General features: G+C 57.6%; 1 protein-coding gene across 5 annotated transcripts in view; it reads right to left on the reverse strand.

Annotated features, from left to right (window-relative positions):
* Positions 1-692: 692 nt before the first annotated feature.
* TRABD2B (TraB domain containing 2B) overlaps positions 693-20,887 on the reverse strand; it is a 212,783-nt gene continuing 192,588 nt past the window's right edge. For 2 of the 5 annotated variants that reach the window (XM_081818404.1, XM_081818403.1), the window contains 2 exons: positions 18,035-18,307; positions 4,324-9,811 (listed from right to left, as the gene is read on the reverse strand). In XM_081818404.1, the coding sequence (XP_081674530.1) occupies positions 9,501-9,811; positions 18,035-18,307 (584 nt within the window). In that variant the 3' untranslated portion in view covers positions 4,324-9,500. Of the gene's footprint in view, positions 754-4,323; positions 9,812-18,034; positions 18,308-19,766; positions 20,274-20,887 lie in introns of those variants that run through there. The other 3 variants (XM_081818406.1, XM_081818407.1, XM_081818408.1) reach the window with 3 other exon arrangements.

A 20,887-nucleotide genomic window follows, 5' to 3' on the forward strand; every position in this document is an offset into this window, starting at 1 on the left:
CAGTAACAGCTAATCTGGGTGCGGGCCTTGCTTTGCAAAGCATTTTTGCCTGCACTATCTCATTAAAACCCCACTCCAAGCTGTGTCAGAAGTATTTTTATTATCCCCATTAAAGAGATGAGGAGAAAGACTCTGAGGGAAAGGAGGGCAATGCCCGGGGCCAGGCCCCAGGCCCCTGATGACCAGCCCATGACCCTGGCCGAGCCTGCACCACCTTTGTGCAGAGAGGGACCAGGAATGAAGAACGAGGGGCTGTTCTTCTGAGTCTGGGGAGCCTGGAAGGCCCCTGGAAGCAATTCGTGTTTTCAGGTTTCCCTGGGAGGAGTAAACTGCTTGCTCCCAGGGGCTGTCCCTAGCGGCCCATACATCCGGCCTCGCACCCACCCCAGCATCTGTCCCAGGCCCCACGCTCTTTGGGGACCCCGCTGTGTTCTCTCTCTGGGAACTGGGCCTGATCCTCTGCCTCGACCTTCTCTCTGACTGCTCCCTTGTTCTCCCCGTTATCTCTCTCCAGCACTGTCTGGCTCTCTCTCCATGGCCCCTTGCTCCTTCTCTGGATCCCCACTCTGTCATTCTGTGTATTGTTCTTTCTCTTTCCCCGGCTTCTCCGGCACCCCTTCCCCCACCCCTGGTCGCCACCCGGCTCAGCCCCTTCCACCCTTCCAGAGCACTGTTATCTTACTCACACCTCACTGAAGTGTCCTTCAGTGTTGGCCTGGTGGCTTGGGTCTCCAGGTTGGAAATACCATCATTCTTCTCTTGTGACCGGTCAGGGAGGAAGAAATGGAAAATATGAAAAAAGAAAACACAAGAACTGTTTTGTCAGCTCGGAACCAACACGTAACAGCGTTTTAGGACTATTTTCTGAAAAGAACCTCTTCTTATGGTGCTGTCACAGTGGAGGCCGGGCCCCGGTCAGCGGTCAGGGTCCTCTCCCTGCGGTGGCAACCCTGGAGCTCCCGTGGCCGGCCGCCCGAGCCTGGCGGGTCTGCCCGTGACCCGGATGCGTCCCGGGCACTCCTGCTCCAGCATTCCTGCTTAGGATGGTCCTGACCTCCAGCTGTGGGGCTGAGGTCCAAGGCCTCCCGAAGTTTGTGAATTCCTCGGGGGCTCTCCCTGGGGTGTGTGTGTGTGTGTGTGTGTGTGCGTGCGTGCGCGCACGTGCTCTTCTTGGCCTCCAGCTCCCTGTCGTTGACCTTGCCTCATCTGCTTCACACCATGTCAACTTGGCCATGAGAATCAGCCCCGGCTGTGCTTCTCCCTGTCCCGGATCTTCCCCAGCAGGGGGAAGTTTACCGGAGATGGCAGGGCAGGGGGAGTTGGGTTCCCACAGCAGCCAGGAAAATGACCACCGTCTGCAGGTTTTCTCTCCACGGAGGAGGCCTAGTCCCCACCTCCCTCAGTGCCCCTCCACCTCCCGAGCTCCTCACCTCTCTTCCTCCCTTCTCTCGATTCCCTCTTTCTCTGGCCCTCCTTTTCAGGGACAAAAGGACCAAACTCCTCCCTTGATCATAAGGAGCATCTTCCCTGCACCTCCTGTGAGGAGGGAGAAGGGGGTTTCCCTTCCTACCTCCAGCCCAATGGAGGCAGTCTTCCAAAGATGTTGCCCCTCCTGTTATGCAAATAGGAACAGTGAGGTCCAGAGAGGGGCAGAGCTTGCCCAAGGCCACACAGCAGGCCATGGCAGTGCTGAGGCTGGAGCTCAGGGCCATGGTCCTCGTTGCAGGGGGGCGGGCGCCGGCTGAGGGTGTCTCTGTACAGTTGGGTGGCAGGGCTGTGGATGTTCAGGGGCGGGAAGGAGGGGATCAAAGAACATAGAAAGATGGAGAAGGAGTAAGGGCACAGAGGCATGAGAGAGCAACAAAGACAGACAGACAGACAGAGGCAGAGGGATAGAGAGATGGCCGGTCGGCCAGCCTCTAGCCTGTGGTGGGGATCCCCTGTCCACTGAGTTACCCCGTCACACACCTCCCACGTCAGAGAACTCACTACCTCCTCAGCCGTGTGACCTGCTTCTGGCGTGGGGTCGGGGGGCGGGATGTATGGGCCGCCAGGGGCACCTCCTGGGAGCTGGAAACTCTTTCCCGATGGGCTCAGAATCTACACAGAGAAGCCTTCTGCCTGGGGCAGCCCTATAGAGCTTTGGAATCTCATGATCACGTAGCAGACGTGATCCAGTTTCTCTCCAGTAGAGCACTGTAGCGGGAGCCTGCTCAGAGCAAGGGACTGGGCCTGTCAGGACAGGAGAGGGGGCCAGGGCTCCCCGGTTAGGAGTTGCAGACACTCGCGTGTACTAGGTACAAACACTTGAGTGTTCCCTCTTGCCACCCGCTTGTCCCCTCAGTCACCCATTCCATCGTGTCTGAGCCCTGTTCCTGGCCACACCTTCTTCTCCAGGGAGCAAGGGCAAGGGCTCACTCTCTCACTGAGCTTCTAGAAAGGTAGATGACAGGAGCCTTTTTTCTTGAAAACAGCTGGTGTGTGAGGGGCAGAGAACACAGGGGATCACAGGCCCCCACAGGCTGTCTCAGACCATTGATGTCAGCCCCACAGACCAGTGTGGCCGTGGGGGCAGAGGGCAGGCAGGGCCTCTTCCTGCACCCCATCCAGAGTCCGGCGAGTGGGACAGAGGTCAGGGCAGGCTGCATGACATGAAAGAGGCTCACCACACTGGGCCTCGGATGGGTCCTGACCTGGCCTACCTGGTCTGTGACATGGGGATGCAGACACCCCCTTGCCCTCCTCATAGGCTACAGCCCACACGTGCTCGCATAGCCAAGTGAAAGTGAAGAGAGTGGTCTAGGAGCTTGACTACTTGGCTTTCCGTCCTGGCACTAGCATTTACAAGCTACGTGATTGTGGTCAAGTTGACCTGTGTGCGTGTCGGTTACCTTGTCTGCAAAGCAGAGATAGGGAAGAAGAGCTGTGAGAATGAGGGGGTTCAGCTCGTAAAGGCTCAGAACATTGCGCATCATAAATGGCCCGGCTGCGTTACCAGCTTTATCTGGAGGCGGGCCCACCACGGGCAGCCCGTGTCAGTCCCGGTAGGAGCCGGGCAAGAACCCGTCGACCATGGCCAACGTGTCGCCGCTGCTGAAGGGTCTGTGGTTTCAGAACCCAGGGGGGCCTCTCCCCTCCCCACCCCTCAGGTCCCGGGGGCTGTCTTCCTTTGGGGAACTTGCAGCAGGCGCAGCGGGTGGAGACCCCAGCCCACTAACCCTTGAAGTATGGCGTATGTTACAATAGAGAAGGACATTTTTTCTCTTTAGTCTTCCCCCCTCCCCCCGCTCTTCTTCCTTTCCTTCCCCCTTGACTCGGCCATTTTCCCACAAGTACCCGGTAGATGTCAAATCCCATGCTCGGGGCTGACAAATCAGAGAGGAGCAGCCGTGGTCCTGGCCCAGGTAGGTGAGGGCAAGGGCAAGCACGGGCAGCGCATTTCAGCATAACCCAAGTGCGCAAGGAACAGGTGCTGTGGGACCGGAGGGGAGGAGTGGCGAGCTCAGCTTAGGAGCTCAGGCTCAGTGAGGCAAACACCACCGGGGCTGGGTCATGCAGGCTGTGTAGGAGCCCCCCAGAGCAGTGTGCCAGGAAGGGATGGAGGGGCGGACAGATGGTCAGTGTGGGGGAATGCAAGTGCAGAGACAAGGGAGGTGAAGGGTAAGGTGCATTCAGGAAGCACTGAGGCAGACAGTAATGGGAGAATAGGAGGTTGAAAAGGAGAGGAATTGGGAAAATGTGAACCTCATACTGGAGATACTTCTTGGTGGGGAGGGGCCAGGTCGCAGAGAGCTTTGTGTGACCTTGACCTTTGTCCTGGGAATAGTGGGGACACATTGGTGAGATTTAAAAGCAGGGGGATACGTGGTCATTTTGGTGGTTTATGGACCTCGCTTTGGCTGTGGGGGTGGGGTGGGAGGGGACTGGGGCACAGCTGTAGGCAGCTGTGGTTCAGACAAGGGTGAGGAGGCCTGGCCTGGGGTGCAGCAATGGCGGTGGGGAGAAGTGAAGGAATGGTTGGTCTGGGCGATTGAGGGGGTGAGAGAAAGGAGGCCCTCAGTGTGAATCCCAGATTCTAGCTCATTCTGGCTGGCCAGGGCTGTCTGGATCCCACTTGGAATGAGGCCTCTCCAGTCACTGGATCCCTGCCTAAGTACCCCCGCCCACCCCCCAAATCTGCGCAAGCTTTTGCATGGAAAATGGGCCCATTCCAGTTCCTCCACACCACTGTGTCTGGGCTTGGACCTCCCAGCAGAGTGATTTCCCTCAGTGGTCCCTGGTGGGGGTGGGGGAAGCCATCAGCACTCAGAGACACCGTCCCGCTGAATTTATAATGTCTTTTATTAATATATTATGCTACAAAAATATTTTTGGCAAAATAACATTAATAGCATCTTTCTTTGTCTTCTATATTCTTAAAGGACTCTTCATGATAATTCACAGAGGTGAAGGGAAGAGGTGGTTAAAAGAACAACATCACCAATACCTTTCAAATACATTAAGATCTGAAGCTTGTGTCACAAAATGAGTCAGCTGGGGGACCTTCTGCAATCTCTTTGAGGCCCGGGAATGGGGCAAGAGTTCCAGCTGCCCCTGCTCTGGCCTAGAACCTCCCTTGGCCAAGAGTTAGCCCCTGCTGCCCCAGCCCCTGGGGCCCAAGATGTCTGACAGCCTCCCTGGAAATGTCTTAGATTCAGGTCCCATCCAAAGCCCACTTTCCCTGAAGCAGGTCTGGGAGGGAGCAACCTTTAAGGCATGCTCCTCTGTCACCCTGGCCTGTCTGCGACATGCTCCCAACCCCAAGGCGGTCTGTGGGGCCTGGGAGGAAAGCTGAGCACGGAGCCTGAGGAGGGGTGGTGCCTCACCTTCACGGAGCCCTGAGATTGCACACAGCATTCCTCCAGCCCCCAGAATGGCCCGGGCAGGAAACAAGGTCTCCATTTAATCAGAAAGGAGCAGGGGCTTGCCCAAGGTCACCTAGCAAGGTGAAGGAGTATCCAGAGCACCTCTGGAGAGGAAGAGCCAACATTTGGAGAAAGGATGGGGAGGTCTGAGGGTGTGCCCATACTCCCAGGAAAGGGCCAAGTAGGGGGTCGATCAGTCCTCGTGACCCCTCTCTTCCATCCCCCATGGTCGGGGGCAGGGAGGGAAGGAGCTCTGGCTGGGGTCAGGGGCCCTGGGTTCCAGTCCAGCCCTCCCCCACCACCCAGAAGTCTCCCTGCCTCAGGGTAGCCGGCAAGCCTGCCAATTTACTTCAGGCCTGGCTGGGCTCTTGAAGAACAGGGGTGTGAGGCTGGATGGATTCCTGAACCTTACTGGTTTAGACGGCCAGCCTGGGTGATGTTTTTGGCTGCTTAGATGAATTTTTGGAAAAATAACAATGTTCAAAGAACCTGAGCATTACAGAGCCAGGAGGGACCCTCAATGTCATCCACACCAATCCCTTGCCAAGACTTCAGCTCTCATACCACATCTCCAGCTGGCGGGCCTATGCCCTGCTCACACCTCTGCTGACAGCAAACTCACCACCTGCAGGGGACAGCTTTGGCTTTGTAGAGATTATTCCACTGCCAGAGCTGAGGTCTTTGTCTCTCCTTGCCTCTCTTCATTCCTTCCTTCCTCCTTTCCTCTCTACACATCTACTGAGTGCCATCTTTGTGTCAGATGAGGATCCAAAGACGAATTTACATGACCCCTGCCATCAAGGAGCTCGTGGTCCGGTAGGAGACCAGATACACTATTATAGTCTCAACAGTGATCAGTGGGTGTTGTGACAGATGCTAAAAAAGCAAAAGAACATCACAGGGGGCTTCCTGGAGGAAGTGCTATCTGAGTTAATCCTCAAAAAATGAGGACTTGGGGAAAGAGAAGGGAGTTTCCAGACCCAGGGAGTGGCACATGTGGAACAACCTGTCTATTCTAGAAATGACAAATAGGATTTAGTCTGGCCAGGCACAGAGTAGGAGAGATGGGTGACATGGCTGGCAAAGTCAGCAGGGCCTGATCATGGAGGGTCTGGAAGGCCAGGCCGAGGACTCCTGCTCTTAACCCACAGTCGCTGGAACAGTATCATGAGCCCCAGTTCGTTCTCGCCACATGGGACACCATCAGAGTGGCAGTTCCCAGGTGGAGCCTCTCTTGTCTTTCGTGGTGGTTTTCTTAAACGTGCCTTTTGGTGGAGGACCATTCTTTGGGATCCATTGTAACAAGGGCACTGGGCTGGAGACTGGGCAGGTGGAACTGGGGTCCCGAGCCCTGAGGCTTGCCCGGGCCTAGCTAGGGTGAGGCAGGAGATGGCAGAGCATTGCATATGAGAAAAATCAGCTTGTGGTTATTTGGCGCAAAAGCAAATTTGCCAGTCAGTGCAAGTTTCCGTGCTTCATCCACTCCGGGTCTTTGCATCTCAGCTGGAGGGGCCCGTGGTGGCCCTTTGCAGCTCCCTGCAGCCTAACATCTCCACTGTCCCTGCCTTCACCTGGCTGCTGGTGCGTCAGAACAGCCTGGAGGAGGACTGGAAGGACGTGGCCATGCTGGCAGCTTCCAGAATGCCCCTGGGCCGTTCGGTCAGTTTTCCTGAGACGGGAATCGAGGGCCACCACTGACATGCTGCCTAACCTCGGGCAGGTCACTTAGCCTGCTGGGTCTCAGTCCTTCCATCTTCTCTGCCACCTGAAGGTCAACCATGAAAGCCCTAAGAAATGTACACGGGGCTCTCAGAGCAACAGGGGCTTTTTATGAGGACAGGCACATAGAACATGCTGGAAAAATGTCAGCAGTGGTGGATAGATATCCAAAGTGTGTAAGTGGCTACGGATGGCGTGGTGGTTCCCTGGCTCGGGATGAGAGAATTCAGTGTCCCAGCTGTGCAAATTTCCACAGACATGCCTCAGGTCTTCTGGGATGTAGGTTTGTTTCCCACCCCGGCCGGTGGGTGGGCTGCAGGGATCCGTGAGCTCAGGCTGTAGACGTCCGATCGACATCGGCTCCGGCTGTCCCCTTGGCACTGGCCTACCTAATCAGCCGGCCCGCCCCTCTGCCGCCATCCATCTTTCTTTAGACACTTGAGCGCTTGTTGGAGGGAACGTTTGGAATCTCCTAATCTCTCCAGAGGATGGATCTGGGGAAGACTAGGGCTGAATCTGTCTGTGGTCAGGGGCCTGGGTAGGATAACCTCTAAAGTTCCTTTTAGGAACCTACGACTGGGCTGCTTGCTCCACCTTGATGATGAGGGGCTCCTCTGGGCCAGGAAAGGTGCACAGAGGAGGTCTTAGCACCTCACCGGGCACCGCGCGCGCACGCTCGACTGTCACACGGTGGGTTGATTCACCTCTCTGGGCTCGTGCCCGCCACAGAACTGGGCATGCAGTCAGGTACCTGGACTGTTCGCTCAAATGTCTCATCTTTAATTCACCTCAAGCTTCGGCTGAGTGCATCTCATGCCACACACTGCACTGAACTGAGGGAAATCTGGCTTCTAATTCCTTGACACTTATCTCATCTACAGAGCGCTCCACGCCATCTGTTTGATGTCCAACAGGCCTTCCGAGCCTGCTTTAGAAGTCAGCGAAGCCCCTTCCCACTCAGAAATAGGAAGTCACATTTCTGCCAAAGATAAACGGGCTCCAGCCCTGGTTGGGGTCAAGTTCAGTTTACAACGTGATGCCCATGGGGCTGGCTGGATCCTCTGAAGCAGATCTCAGGACTCCTGCCAGGTCTTAAGCTCAAACATGTCCATCCAGGGCCGAGATGAAAAGAAGTTAGCTGCTGGCCAAGATGCTCACAGGACCTCTGGCCATCCAGAGCTGTCCAAAATTCTGTCTCAGAAGGGAGACAGCTGCCAGGCTGGGCACAATGGCATTGGGGCTAATCAGCCAGTACCAGGCCTGCCAGGGAAACCCGGGGTGTGGAGCACTGGGCTGGGGGTCAGCAGACCGGCCAGCTGTGCAGCCTTGGGGAAGTGCTTCTCCTCTCTGGGCCTCATGATTATTATTGCCGTTCTTATCTGTCAAATGAGGGGCCCTTTCTGCTCATGGGTTCCAAAACTCTGTAACTGATGAGCCACCAGCCCAGTGGGGATTTAGGGCTAGGAGGCAGCCAACCTCGGTCCTCTGCTATCTCAGCTACCACCCTGGAGGCAGAGGAGTGAGGTCAGTTTCCCTAAGTCTCAGTTGCCTGCCTGCCCAGATTCCCCCACCCACCAGCCTCTGATTTGATAGGAAAGCCTCTCACTGGCTCCAAGATAAGACAAGCTGGGGCATGGGACACGTGGTCCACACTGTTGCCAGAGCCCTTCGTTCAGAGGGGCCAACATGAGTGACTGTGGCCAATAGGTCTCTTTGGTTGGAGCAAGGAGCTTGTACTGGCCCATTTGGGTGAGATCTGCCTTCCTTGGAGCTTCCCTGTGCAGCAAGAACATGGCAAAATATGGTCCAGGGGACAAGCATCGCTTCTGAATCATACTGATCAGGGGTCATGTCCCAGCCAGGTGACCTTAGGCAAGTCCATTTATCCATTTGGGGGGCTCAGTTTCCTCATCTGTGAAATGCGGACAATCACATCTCACAGAACTGGCATGAGGATCAGTGATAAAGTGAGTGTGCAAAATGCCTGCCACACTGCAGGCTTTGGACAAATGGTGGCTTACATTAGGATTATTATTACCATGCGACTCCTAGAGCCTCAGTCCCTAAAATTGCCTTTTTGTGCCCATGCCTGTCCTTTGGCCCAGCTCACTCTGTTTGGCCGTGACTTCAACAGGCTCTTCTATAAGCCAGGCTTATAGAAGATTAATGAAACCAGAACAGAGAGGTCCGGATTCACACCCCAGCTCTCCCACTTGCTGCATGACCTTGGGCAACCACCTTCTTCTCTTTGGATCTCAACTTAACCATTTGTCACAGAGGGCTGGGGGATATCCCCCCTCAGCACCACCATCCCTCCCCCAACCCCGTGCTTTGGTCCAAACACTTACCAAGAGCTCTGGAAGGCCAGTTCACAGACACTCAGGGCTTTCAAAATAGCAGCATTCTTTCCTAAAGTATCTTCCCACCCTAGGATGCATCCAGGGGAGGGAAGGATCGTCAGCGTTCACATCTCTGGCTCCCAGATCCAGCTTCACAAAAGCTAAGCCTGTCTGCCTGCCCCTCTCTCTGAGATCCCCATGGTGGGAGAAGCCAAACCCAGACACTGGAGGCTTCTGTGGGTCTAGGAGCAAGCCAGTTCAAAGCCACGGTCTGCCTGAGGTTTGCAGACATCCTGGCAGCCTGGGTTCACTTCCTGGGTTGGCACTGGGGCTACTTAAAGGGTTAACATAGGCCACATAAAAATAGTTTTATCGGTAGAATAAATACACTTTTCTTTTTTAATATGGACACATATTTTACAAAAGAGCCCCATAGCACTATGGGAAATTAAGATCCTTCTACAAAAAAGAAGATGTAACTTGGGTACAATAAAGCTCTAGTGTTCTAACGGATCCCGTCTGGACTGCCCGTGAGGTGTCAGGCACCCTGGACGTGGGGGCAGGGGCAGTGGGGTGTAGCCACAGACCCTCCTGTGGTTTCTCTGGCTTCTCTGCACTGGTGGCCAAAGTCAGGAGGGCCCAAGGGCGAGCCGCAGGAGGGGGGCGGCAACACTGGCCAGGATGGCGGGGAGGAGGCCCAGAGTGGGCTGGGGGCGACAGGGCGCAGAGCTGCTGGTGGGGCCAGGCTCTTCCCGCTGCTGAAGCCGCTCTGAGGGCTGCAAGGGGGGCCCTGCTGTCCCGGAGCTGTGCGTAGGCTGCAGGGGCGGCGGGGGCGGTGAGGCGGCCGTGCTGGAGGGAGAGAGAAAGCAGGAGAACCGCGGGGTGACCGCTCAGTAGCCTCGTCCTGGGCTGTGGCCTGGGGTTCTAGGCCACTTTAGGGAATCTATTTTCTTATAAATGGAGAAGGAGATGAGGGGTTGCGCAGGGAAAGTGAGCGGCCCAGATCCACACAGCCGGCTGGCTGCGCTCCCGAGGCTGCAGGCCTCAAGTGTGACCGCTCGACACAGGTCCCAGGGCAGAAAGGATGAAAGTGCCACGGAGGAGCTGGGTCTGGGGTCACGCTGGGGCAGTCAGCCTCCAGGCCTGTGTGCGCAGGCGCTCTCCTGCCACCGTCCCCACCCAGCCCGAAATCGACGGGAAGCCAACCACACAGACCACCCCATCATCTCCCGGCCCTCCTGATCACAGCTCCCAGGTCCTGAGGGTCTCTCTGGCCTCAAAACCCACCTTCACAGTGGGTCTCATCGCCCCCTTCCCCCAGATGAGAGGGCCGGGGCTCGGGGAGGCTACATGGCACCAGGTCCCAGGAGAAGCAGGGACAGACCCAGGGCAGCCCTGGGTCAGCCGCCCTCTACACAAGTCCAGGGAGGTTGAGGGAAGCCTGTGATCCTTCATGAACTCATAAGAAGAGAATCCAGTTTTGGAGGGAATGGGTGAGATCGTTGGCTCAAGAGAACCTATGAAAGAGAGAGGCAGGGAGAGAAGGAGGGCGGAAGAGACAGAGAAATAGGGAGATTGAGTGCGGAACGAGCCTGCTGGCTGAGGCCAGCGCCTGGTGCCGTGGGGAAGTGCAGGGGAGGACAGGGGCCAGGTGGGGTGCAGGATCAGGAAAGCGGCTCAAGTCCTGGAAGGAGAGAGAGAGAGCACATGGTCAACAAAGAGAGGGCCAGGAACAGAGGAAGAGAGGGGACAAGGACAGACAAGGACACAGGCATAACCCAGAGCCATAGGGGTAGAAGGCTCCAGGATGAAGAAAGAGTTGGAGCCCCAGGGGTGCTGGGCCCCACCTGCTCTCGTGGAGCCCTGGGTCGGGGAAGCAGGTGGAGATGCAGACAGAGGACCTGACAAGTCCCTTCACAGCAGGGGTGCAAGGGTGGGAGGGGAAGCCGGGCAGGGGGCACCAAAGAGGGGTCCGTCTAGGGCAGGGCCAGGAAGTCCTCCGGGAAGAGGTGACACAGCAGTTGGCCTGAAGACGGAGTCTACCTTGCACGTGGCTGAGGGTGCCCCTGGTGGCCAGAGAAATACTTACCCCCAGCCTGTGGCAGCTCTGGGCCAGCACCTAGTATATACCTCATGGCAACACTATGAGGCAGGTCCGACTCTTATCCCCATTTTACTTAGGAAGAAACTGAGGCAGGAAGAGGTTAAGTAACTTGCTCCAGGACTCACAAGAAGGCTGGGATCTGAACCAGGCACACAGTAGGTGCTCGCTAACAGTTGATGCACGGGCAGGAAGCTTGCCCTTCCCTGGGTGTCTGCGGTGTGAACAGCCTCCTCCATATGGGACGCTGCCCCGTTTTCCAGTGCTTACTGCCCCTCCCCAGGAGGCTGCTCACTCGCTGGGTCCTCAGGGAGTCTCCTGCTCTACCTTGGCCTGCCCTTCCATGGGCTCGGCACAGGGTCCCAACAATTGGCCATAATCACTGTGAGCTCTATGATCATCACCACCAAGATCCAGCCCCACTGCCATCCCGGCCAGATGCCTCTCACACAGCCTGGCTCAGTCTCAGCCTGGGTGGGTGTACAGGGGAGCCCAGGGGAGCCCAGGGTCACCACGTACACCCCTGCCTCCGAGTGGGCTGGGACCTCTGCTCTGGGAGTGGGTGTCCACATGTCCTCAGTCAAGGAGGTCCTCGCTCCTGGCCTGTCCCTCATTCTCTATTCCTGGTCATGCTCCAGCCACAAGAACCTGCCACTTCCTCACATGAGGTTCTTCTCAGCCTGGCATCTACAGTTGTCCTGTACTATGTTCCTCTGTCTTTAGAAACTCCTAGAGGGGCTATCAGGAGAGGAGGGAGCAACAGCATGTCATGCACCATGGACAGAGGGAAGATGCTCCTGGATAGAGAGTGTGCCTGTGGAACAGAAGAGGGGTAGACCAGGAGGCTTTGACTGTCGCCGACGACACACAGTATCTGGCAGATGATGCCCCAGCCTGTAGCTGCCGGCCGAGCACCGAGACCCCTCATGCAGTCGGGGCTGGCCGACTTCACCTTCCCTGCTTCTGCCAGCACGCGTCACCCTGTCCAGTCACACTGACTCCTGCTGCCATTTCCCACCCACGTCTGGAGGCCTGGCTCAATGTCCCCTCTCTTGGAGGCCTCTCTGGTGGGTTCTCCTTCCCCTTAGGCCTCCGGGGAGAGTTAAGTTTCCCAAGGAACCTTGTGTGTATCTTACTGATGCTGCCGGGTCCTACACAGGTACCTATTTCTGCAGAGGAGGCCTGAACGGGCTCCTGAGTGGGAAGTGCTTCGAGCAGCGCCCCGCGCGCTGGAAACACGACACGGCTTCGTGTTTAGCATCATCGTTCGAATGTTTGTGTGTGTAGCTCTCCTGCTAACAGCGTCCTCCATTTGTGAAGCGCTTCCTAGGAGCCCGCAGAAACTGCGATGCTGTACACGTGTCCCCTCATTATCCCCATTATCCCCATTTCCAGGATGAAGGGACAGCCTGCAGGGGATCGGGATGCAGAGACGCACCCGTCGGAGGGCACAGGGGTCAGCGTGGCGCTTCCTGCTGAGACCTGGAGGAACTGTGTGTGGAGGCTCGCCGGAGTGGGAGGTGAGGCCCATGTGGCCTCGGCCCCGGGAGGGTCATGCCTGTGCCCAAGCCACTACCTGAGCCCCTTCTCTCCCTTTCTCTAATGAAGAGAAACTCCACACGCTACACAAAGGGTCCACGACAGTCCCTTCCTAGTGCCTGCCCTGTCCTTTCAGCCTGAGCAGCCAGGAGGCTAGGAGGCCCAGCCTGAAGAGAGGAGGCTCTGTGCCACTTGGGGTGCCCAGAGAGGGGCCCAGACTGGCTGCAGCCAGCCCTGCCATCACAGGGGAGATCAAGTAGGAGTTATGAAAATTATGTCTCGCAAGACGCCCAAAGGCATTTGCTTTCACACTTTGAAAACCGAAGATGCACATTCCCCCTTGGAGCCTGAGCAGGAGTTTTATTGCTTGGAAAGAGTCCCAGGGAAATGGGGTGGGAGGTGGAAAGCCCCTCCAAATGCCCCGCCTCCCAGGCCCACTCTGCTCACAAAGCTCAGTCCCCTGGTCCAGATCCCCCTCCCCCACGGCCCCAGGCCCATACAGGGGGAAACTGTCTCCTGGCAAAGTGGCCTCGAAGCCAAACCAAACACACTGAGTGTTCCCAGGCTCCGCAGATGGCTGGCACCAAGGGGCCGAGTCTGCTCTGAGCCGACGGGGCCCCTCGCATGGGGAAGGGCCCCACTGCTTGGCTGAAAGGCTGAAGTCCCGTTCTAGAATGCCTTTTGTCCCTGTTTGCCGTGTGACTTGGGGCAAGTCCTGTCCTCTAGGCCTCAGTTGCCCTATGTGTACCATGAAAGAGCAGGAACAGACCCATGCATTTTAAAATGTTTTCTAGCAGCCGAAGCCAGAAGGGAGATCTTAGGCAGAAGCTCAAGGTGTAAAGCACAGAGAAGGAGGGCTGCCGCTCTGGGCACCCCAAGGGGCAGAGAGCCTCCTCTCTTGAGCCCGGGCCTTGGAAGGTGGTGGCTTTCTTCCCAATGCAAAGGGCTGCTGGCTGTGCCCTGGGTGACCTCCTCCGAGGCTTCCGGGGAGACAGAGTGGAGATGGGGCTTGGGCGTGCAGGGCCCTGCTGACAGGCGGTCCTGCTGCCTGGGGGTGCAGCTCTTGATGTGGCCCGGCTGGAGGAGACCCCGCTGCCAGTCTGGTCTGGCCTCAGCCTCTCCGAGCCAAGCGGGCTTTGCCCACAGCCCGATGTCGCAATGTCAAAGGCCCATGCCCGCCTCCACACCTTTGGCCTCACGGCCTTCTCTGGGGGCAGTGCCCTTCTCCTCCCCATGGCCCTGGCTGACTGATTCCTTCGCAGGCACAGGAACACTGACTGGGGCTCCAGGGCTCCTTCGGCCACACCGTGTTGGGGAGCTGTCCCTGCCTGGCCATGGCCTGAGACTTTCCCTGCTCTTGTCCCCACCAGTGTGTGGCCAGTGTGCTCCTGTTAAGCAGGGGGGCGTGGGCGGCACCCACCCAGTGGCTCACCGAGGGCTTGAAGCCTAAGAGGCGCTAAGGGCTCACGAGCAGCTCCTGCCGGGGTGGAGAGAGCGGAATCTGAGGCCAGACCGCGAGTCCCTCCAGCGGCGCTCTGGCGCTGGCTTACTGCTTAATAAGCATCCCCTCGTTTCCTCTCTAGTCCTCAAAGCGAGCACAGGGAAGGGCTGGGCTCTGAAGCCCATTCTGCCTGCATTTGTCTGTGCTTTTATTCACGGAATGATCCAGCTTCCCCTTTCTCATGGGGTATCTTCTACCTCTAATCCCATGGCATTCTAGCCTCACACAGAGACGCTGACCACGCTGGACCCTCCCAGGAGAAGGTCTGGCTTTACTGAGAGAAACTGGAGCTGGGGAGCTTGGGGCAGGATAGGTGGGCCAGCCAGAGGTATGCAGAGCCCTCCCAGGGGCCTAGGGGTTGGAACACTGTGTCTTCTCCCCTTCGAGGGGGCCCTGGCCACCTGCTCAAACCTCAGGGAAACCTAGGCCCAGAAGGACAATGACACATCGTGTGTGTGAGTGTGTGTCCCGCACGGTGCACCCACAAGGCCCTGGGTCCGTCCACACCGATGCGCACCTGTGCCTTGCTTCTGGCCACACCCAGCCCTCGGAAGGAGCTCTCTTCCCTGCCCCTGCCTCCTTGTGACTGTCCTTCTGTCCTGATGGCCCGGCACTCTGCTCCCTTGATTATGCACCCCTCCACCCCCATCGCGCGCACACATACCCCAGCCGTGGACGGGGAGAGCAGCAGAGCTGGCATGACCTTCGGAGGCCAGTCAAGGCCCTAACTGCCCAAAAAGAGAGACCGAGGATTGTCACGAGTCCCATATGGCACACAGCCAGTGGGAGCGAGCCCTGCCCTGCTGCCCGCCTCCTGGCCCTCTGATGTGGGGGTTCCCTGGGAGTTCCATGCTTGAGGCACAGCCATCTGTGGATACACGCTTGGCCCTTTCCGGGGGTCCTCGTAAATCACCCTGCCAAGGGCTGTGGCTTCCCTAAACTTCCTCTGGGGTGTTTCCGTCTCAGGGAATGAGGGGCGAGGGGAGGGTCAGCAAACCCCCAGCGAGGCCCCTGGTGGCCAGAGAAGTCCAACCCCACTCTGATGCCCAGGGTCCCCAGGCCTTGAAACACAAGTGAGGAATTGCAGCCTGTGTGAGTGAGGGGACTCCTACGGGGGCTGTGGGGTGTGGGGGAGGAGAGAGGGGACACAGCCAGTGAGGAGGGAGGAGACACTTTGAGGTGACGGCAGGAGGGGCATTTGCGTGGACACGGGCGAATGTGACCCTCAGCGTTAGACAGACCCGGGTGTGGGCTCTGACTCTGCAGCTCACTTGCTGTGTGGTCTTGGACGAGTTACCTGACCTCGCTGGGTCTCAGTTTCCTTGTTTGTCAAACAAAGCTTACTTCTCAGACTCCTGACAGGACCTGAGGCATGAGGACATAGGAGCCTGCCACGGTGCCGGGCACAGAGCGGGAGCTCGGCCGATGTCCCCTCGCGCCCACCCCCGGCAGAGAGAAAAGCAAGAACAAAGGTGGGAGGTGAGCCAGGCATGGCCCGCTGAGGGCGGCACGCAGCCTGGCCAGGACAGGGCCCGCAGGAAGGGGAGCCTTGGGCCGGAGGGGAGACCTCAGCTCTGCGTCCCTGGCGGTGGCAGGGAGCACCGAAAAATCTCAAGCTGCTGGGGGCAGTGTGCTTGGGCAAGGGGTGGTCACAGGTGGAGGAGGAGCTGGGAGAGGTGAGGGATGGCTCTGGCAGGATTTGGGGGGAAGAAAACGAGAAAACTTGGAATGGAATCACAGCTCCAAGGAAAATGGTTTTGTTAGAGTGGCTACAAATGGGCCTTAGGTTCCCCCTCAGGTCCCTTAGGTTTCCGGTCCTCTGCTCCCCCTCAGACGACCGGAAACTTGGAAACCCCAGGTGGGTGGGGTGAGTCCCCTGGGAGTGACAGAAGCTGCGCCCTCACCTAGGCCTCTCAAGGAGCTCAGGGCCTGCTTCCTTGAGAAGCATCGAGAACTCAAATGGGGTGCCCATCCGTGGAAACTTCCTTCTCCAACCCCACCAGATGGAAGAAAGCTAGCCAACCACAATTTACCTGTTAGGTTGGAGAAAGGGCTCCCTCTTGCCAAAGAAAAGCTATTTTCTTCTGAAACCAGGCTCTGTGTTTCAGAACTACGTGTTGTGAAAAGGAAACTGTTGGGAGTCGTTTGCCGGAATTTACCTTTCAGAAGCAGTTAGGGTCGGGGGTCTGTTGCTGGAGCTGACAGCCAGCTCCCTGGCCCCTCATGGGCTGGGCCCACCCCTGGCTGGGTCTCCTGGTTGCCCCAGCAGGTTGACGAGGGCCCTGAGTCACCCTCCCGACTGGAGCTTTCTATGGGCCCCCAACGCCTCTGTTGGCCCCGCTGCTCCCTGGGAGGCTGCAGGCCGTCCCCAGCGCTGAAGAAGTGGCTCTCTGACGCAACTCCCTGCCCGCGCTCCCGGGCCGGAGGGGGCAGCCCATGCTGGGCATGTGAGCCAAACACGTCACAGCTAATACAGTGACCACGGTGCCTCTGCCTTTGGGGGGCCAGGCTGGCCAGGGCTCCAAACAAGTCCATGTCCCACTAACCCAAGTCAGATGCTTTGAAACCAAAGCCCAAAGGAGCAATGGGCTCCACTCCTATTTGCTGGAAGTCTTTGTAGAATAGTGCACCTCCCAGACTTTAGGAGAGTGGACTGGACTGTGTCAACGTTTTGTCATTGACTCAGAGACCTGGCTGCAGGAGGACCATGAAGTCGACAGGGCAGGAGGCAGCCCCTGACGGCTTGTGTGACCCTGGACAGACCCCCTGCCCCACAGCCTGTAAATGCAGAACTGGGTCCACGTTCCCCAAAGCTGCTGAGAAGACTCTTGAGTGCGCATTCAACCCAAGGGCAGACTCAACACTCAGCTCCCCAGGCCCATGTGGTGCAGGGTCAGATTTATGAGGTCTATAGTGGGGCCTGGACATTTGTTTATTTACAGGTACCCCAGATGATTCTTTCTGGGGATGTGGAGGAAATCCCAGATGATGGTCTTTAGGGCTCAGGGGAGACTCCGAGTCTCCAAGGGCCCACTTCTGGGGCACGAGGTCCAGGGCTGGGCTACCATAGTGGGTAGGACTCTGACCTTCACTGACAGGGTGACATTGTTCTGGTGACACTGTTCACTACACACGGAGATTCCTACCCCAACGCGGAAGCTAGGGAGACTGTTCTGTACCTAGCTTGCAGGTGGAAGTTAGGAGATGGCATCCTGGTTACAGCAGGAGCTTTGGTGACAGGCTGAAAGGGATGGCAGGGGCACCCAGGCAGGGGACAGACAGGTACTGGCACAGCAGGATGATCTCTGCACCTGCCCATGCTCACCATTGTTCACCACAGATCCCCCATCCCCTGCCAAGATGGAGGATTAGCAGTAAGGGCAGTGGTCAGCCCCTGCCACCTCTTCTTGTAGAGTGAGACCCCCTGCACCCTCCCTGCCAGGGTGTCGCCCACTCAGACCTTCCAGGGACAGGGAGCTCACAACCTTTCCAGGTAGCCAGCCTGCTCTACTCGCTCCTAGTGTCACCGTCTGGCTCGTGGGACAAAAGGAGCCCGCTGTGCACCCCAGGTGCCTCCAGGGAAGCTAAAGGCAAAGCAGACTTCTGTCCAGTGCACCTTAGGGAAGTTTCTATTCCCTTACCTTTAGAATGGAAAGAAGTGTACTTGCTCTCATTTTGAGAATAAAAATGAAAAATCAGATGTGAGCATGCTCTGTAAGCCCTGCTGGATGACCAGGAGGAGGCTTTGTGAAGCGGGGGAGGGTCAAGCTATCCCAGAAGTTTCTGCTCAAGTACCCAGCTGGCCCACTTCCTCGGAGCAGGGCTCGTGGAGGAGAGAGGCCCCGGCCCGGGGCGGTGTGTGTGTGTGTGTGTGTGAGGCTGGCCGGGAGAGGTGGCCAGCCCCGCACGGGCCGGCCCCGCCGCCGCTCACCTGTCCTCGAGGCGGACCCACAGGTCATTGAACTGCCGTGGCCGCTGCTGCTTGTTCTGCCTCTTGTGCCACTTCTTCTGCCGCCCAAACTCCTCCAGCTGGCTGAGGCTGTCGGGGAGCAGGAGGTGTGGGGACAGGGCCGGGTCCTCCTCCTCAGGCGGCGCGGTGGGGGTGGCCGAGGGCGCTGCGGGGACGGCGGCGGCGGCAGGGGTGGCTGGGGCCGGGCTCGCCGAGGTCCCCTCGGCGGGGGGCGCAGGGCTCCGGGTGGCAGGGCTGGAAAGGGGCAAGAGCATGTGAGGGACTGTGTCACTCATGCGCAACAGCAAATGCCACCCAGCGGGAAGGCTGTCACCGCAGGAGGAAATGCTGGGTGCCCCTGCCACACCGGGCGAGGGTGTGTGCTGTGGAGAGATAGAGGGAGCTCTGCCTCCTTCTTTCATTGAGGGACTCCCTGCGCCGGGCACTCTTCTAGGAATTGGGCAAAAGCAGTCTAAACTAGGTTCCTGTCCATTCTGAGCTTGCGCTCTGGAGCGGAAGATGGACAGTAAGGATGGCAGACGGTGGGAGCCCCGGAGGAGGGCAGGAGAGGGAGGGTGCGGGTGGAAGGTGCTAGGCGTGCAAGGGGGTCTGGTCACTGCCGGGTGACATCCGAGCCCAGACTCGTGGGAGGGGAGGGCGTGAGCCATGGGCAGTTCTCTGGGGGCATATCTGACCTTCGTCAGGGTCTTTCATTCCACAAACTCTGGCTGAGGGACTTGGGGCAAGTGACTAACTGCTGTGTCTCATCCCATAGCCCGTGCTTCCGAGGGGCATCATAAGGATTTCTTAAGTTAACACAGGCAAAGCCCTTAGAACACTGACTGGCTTATAGTTAGCAGCTGAAATGTTTTAGTAATGAACATTATTCCTTGAATATTATTAAGTATTAATGTGGTTGCTTGTGTCACTCATCCAACCACCCACCCGTGCATTCAACATCTACCTCCTGAACACCTTTCTGGGGAGGCGGGACAGTGTTCGGCAAGTTAGAGCTCCAGCTAGAGGTAGACAGACGTGGGGTCACACCCGGGCTCTGCAGCTCACAGGCTGTGTGACCAATGGCAGGTGCCACAGTCGTCTGGAGCTGCAGGGAGCTGTAAGATGGGAGTAGTCATACCACTTACTTCATAAGCTTGTCACGAGGCTGAATGAGATGAGGTCTTAACACAGTGCCTGGCACATAACAAGCATTTCTTTAATGTTGGCCTACCAGCAAAGGGACTTGGCCGTAGGAGGCACTAAAGCATGGATTAGGTGTGTGTTCGTGGAATTCACATTCCATACAGCGCTCTATATACAGGTGTCTTGGCCCGGGAACATCCTCTGCTCGTCTCCCTTTTATTCTTTCCTCTCTGGCGCCCGAACAGACTTCCTCTGGAGGACCTCAGACCCTGGCGGAAGGCTGGAGGCGGCATGGGGACTATAAAGGTTCAGTGACACCTGAGGTGGCACAGAGCCTGTCCCCCTCCTCCTCTCCTGCATGCACGATGGGGTGAGGGGCTTCTCCCTCCTTGAAGGAGAGAAGGCCATCAGCTCAGCTTGTCCGTCCCCAGCCCCCACAGCAACCCCAGATTCCCAGGGTCCAGGAGATGTTGCAGCTGCTAGGGAGATAATTCAAAACAGGCGGACAAAAAGATGGATCCAGGAAGCACCTGTGGCCGAGGATGGCTTTTATTGTTGGGGTCTCCTCAGCATCCCAGCCCCTCAGCGCCCCCCCCACCCCGGGACTTCATCGTGTGCTGGAGACTCAGCCTGAGAGCTCTCAGAGCGGGGCCGAGCAGGGAGGGGGAGAGGCGGGGGACCTTCCTCTAATGCCTGGGCTCTGAGATGAATAGGAGCTGAGACAGCCCCACCGGCCTCTCTGCCCACCCTGCCTGGCCTGGGCAGACACAACGAGCTCCGAGATGAAGTCCTTGGGGCTGTGTAGGGGAGCGTGAGGAATGCCTTGTCCCCGAGGTTGCCTTGGGCCTCTCACTCCTCCAGCATACACCTGTGCTGGCCCAGGGCAAACTGCTTCATGCTGCACTCAAAGGTACAGGAGGAACAGTCTCATCAGGCTGACTCAGATGATCAGAAGAGGAAGGAGTCCAATGTGAGGGAGTTTTTAAGTTCTTCTAGAAGAGCCATGGAGACAGGGGTGAGCACTGGCCCAGAGCTAGGAGACCAGAGGCTCAAAGCTCTGGGCGAGGGGGCCTCATCTCTGCAGAGCAAGGAGCAAAGCCTCAGTCATTCCTGAGCACTCCCACTCCCAAGCCCACCTCCAGTCCCCAGAGAGGGGACGGGGAGTGGTTAGGAGTTTAGGGAGGCTCTAGAGCCAGACTGCCATTTACATGAGCTGTGTATCCCTCTGCTAGTGACTTTACCTCTCTGGGCCTCAAGTTCCTCAATTTTAAGATGGGGATACTCATAGTTCCTAACTCATGGAGCTGTTGTAAGGATTTAATGAGCTAAAAGTGCTGAGAGCCTGTGTACCGTGAACCATCAATAAATATTTGCTATGATTGTTCAAACTTCTTTCTGACTCTGGCTCATGTCGTGTCCGAGACAGGGGCTGAAACTGCACTGTGGTCACCTTTGTGGGCTGGTGAAGAAGGTTCCTGCATTACGGTTGGAGCATGGGCTGCATGGAACTCCCAAGTTCGAGGATCCTGTCATTGCCCTCCACAGAGCTGCCCAGCTTGGGCTAACGCCCATCATGCCTGCCCTGGCACCGTGGGCCACAAGTGGCCCCTGCCCTCAGGGGACACCTAGCCTGGGGGGGGGACAGGAACCCCTCAGATGCCCAGTGATGGCTATCTGAGAGAGTAGGTGTGC

Source organism: Leptonychotes weddellii, chromosome 4 (assembly GCF_054177405.1).
Source record: "Leptonychotes weddellii isolate Sample4059 chromosome 4, ASM5417740v2, whole genome shotgun sequence".
Lineage (NCBI taxonomy): Eukaryota > Metazoa > Chordata > Mammalia > Carnivora > Phocidae > Leptonychotes > Leptonychotes weddellii.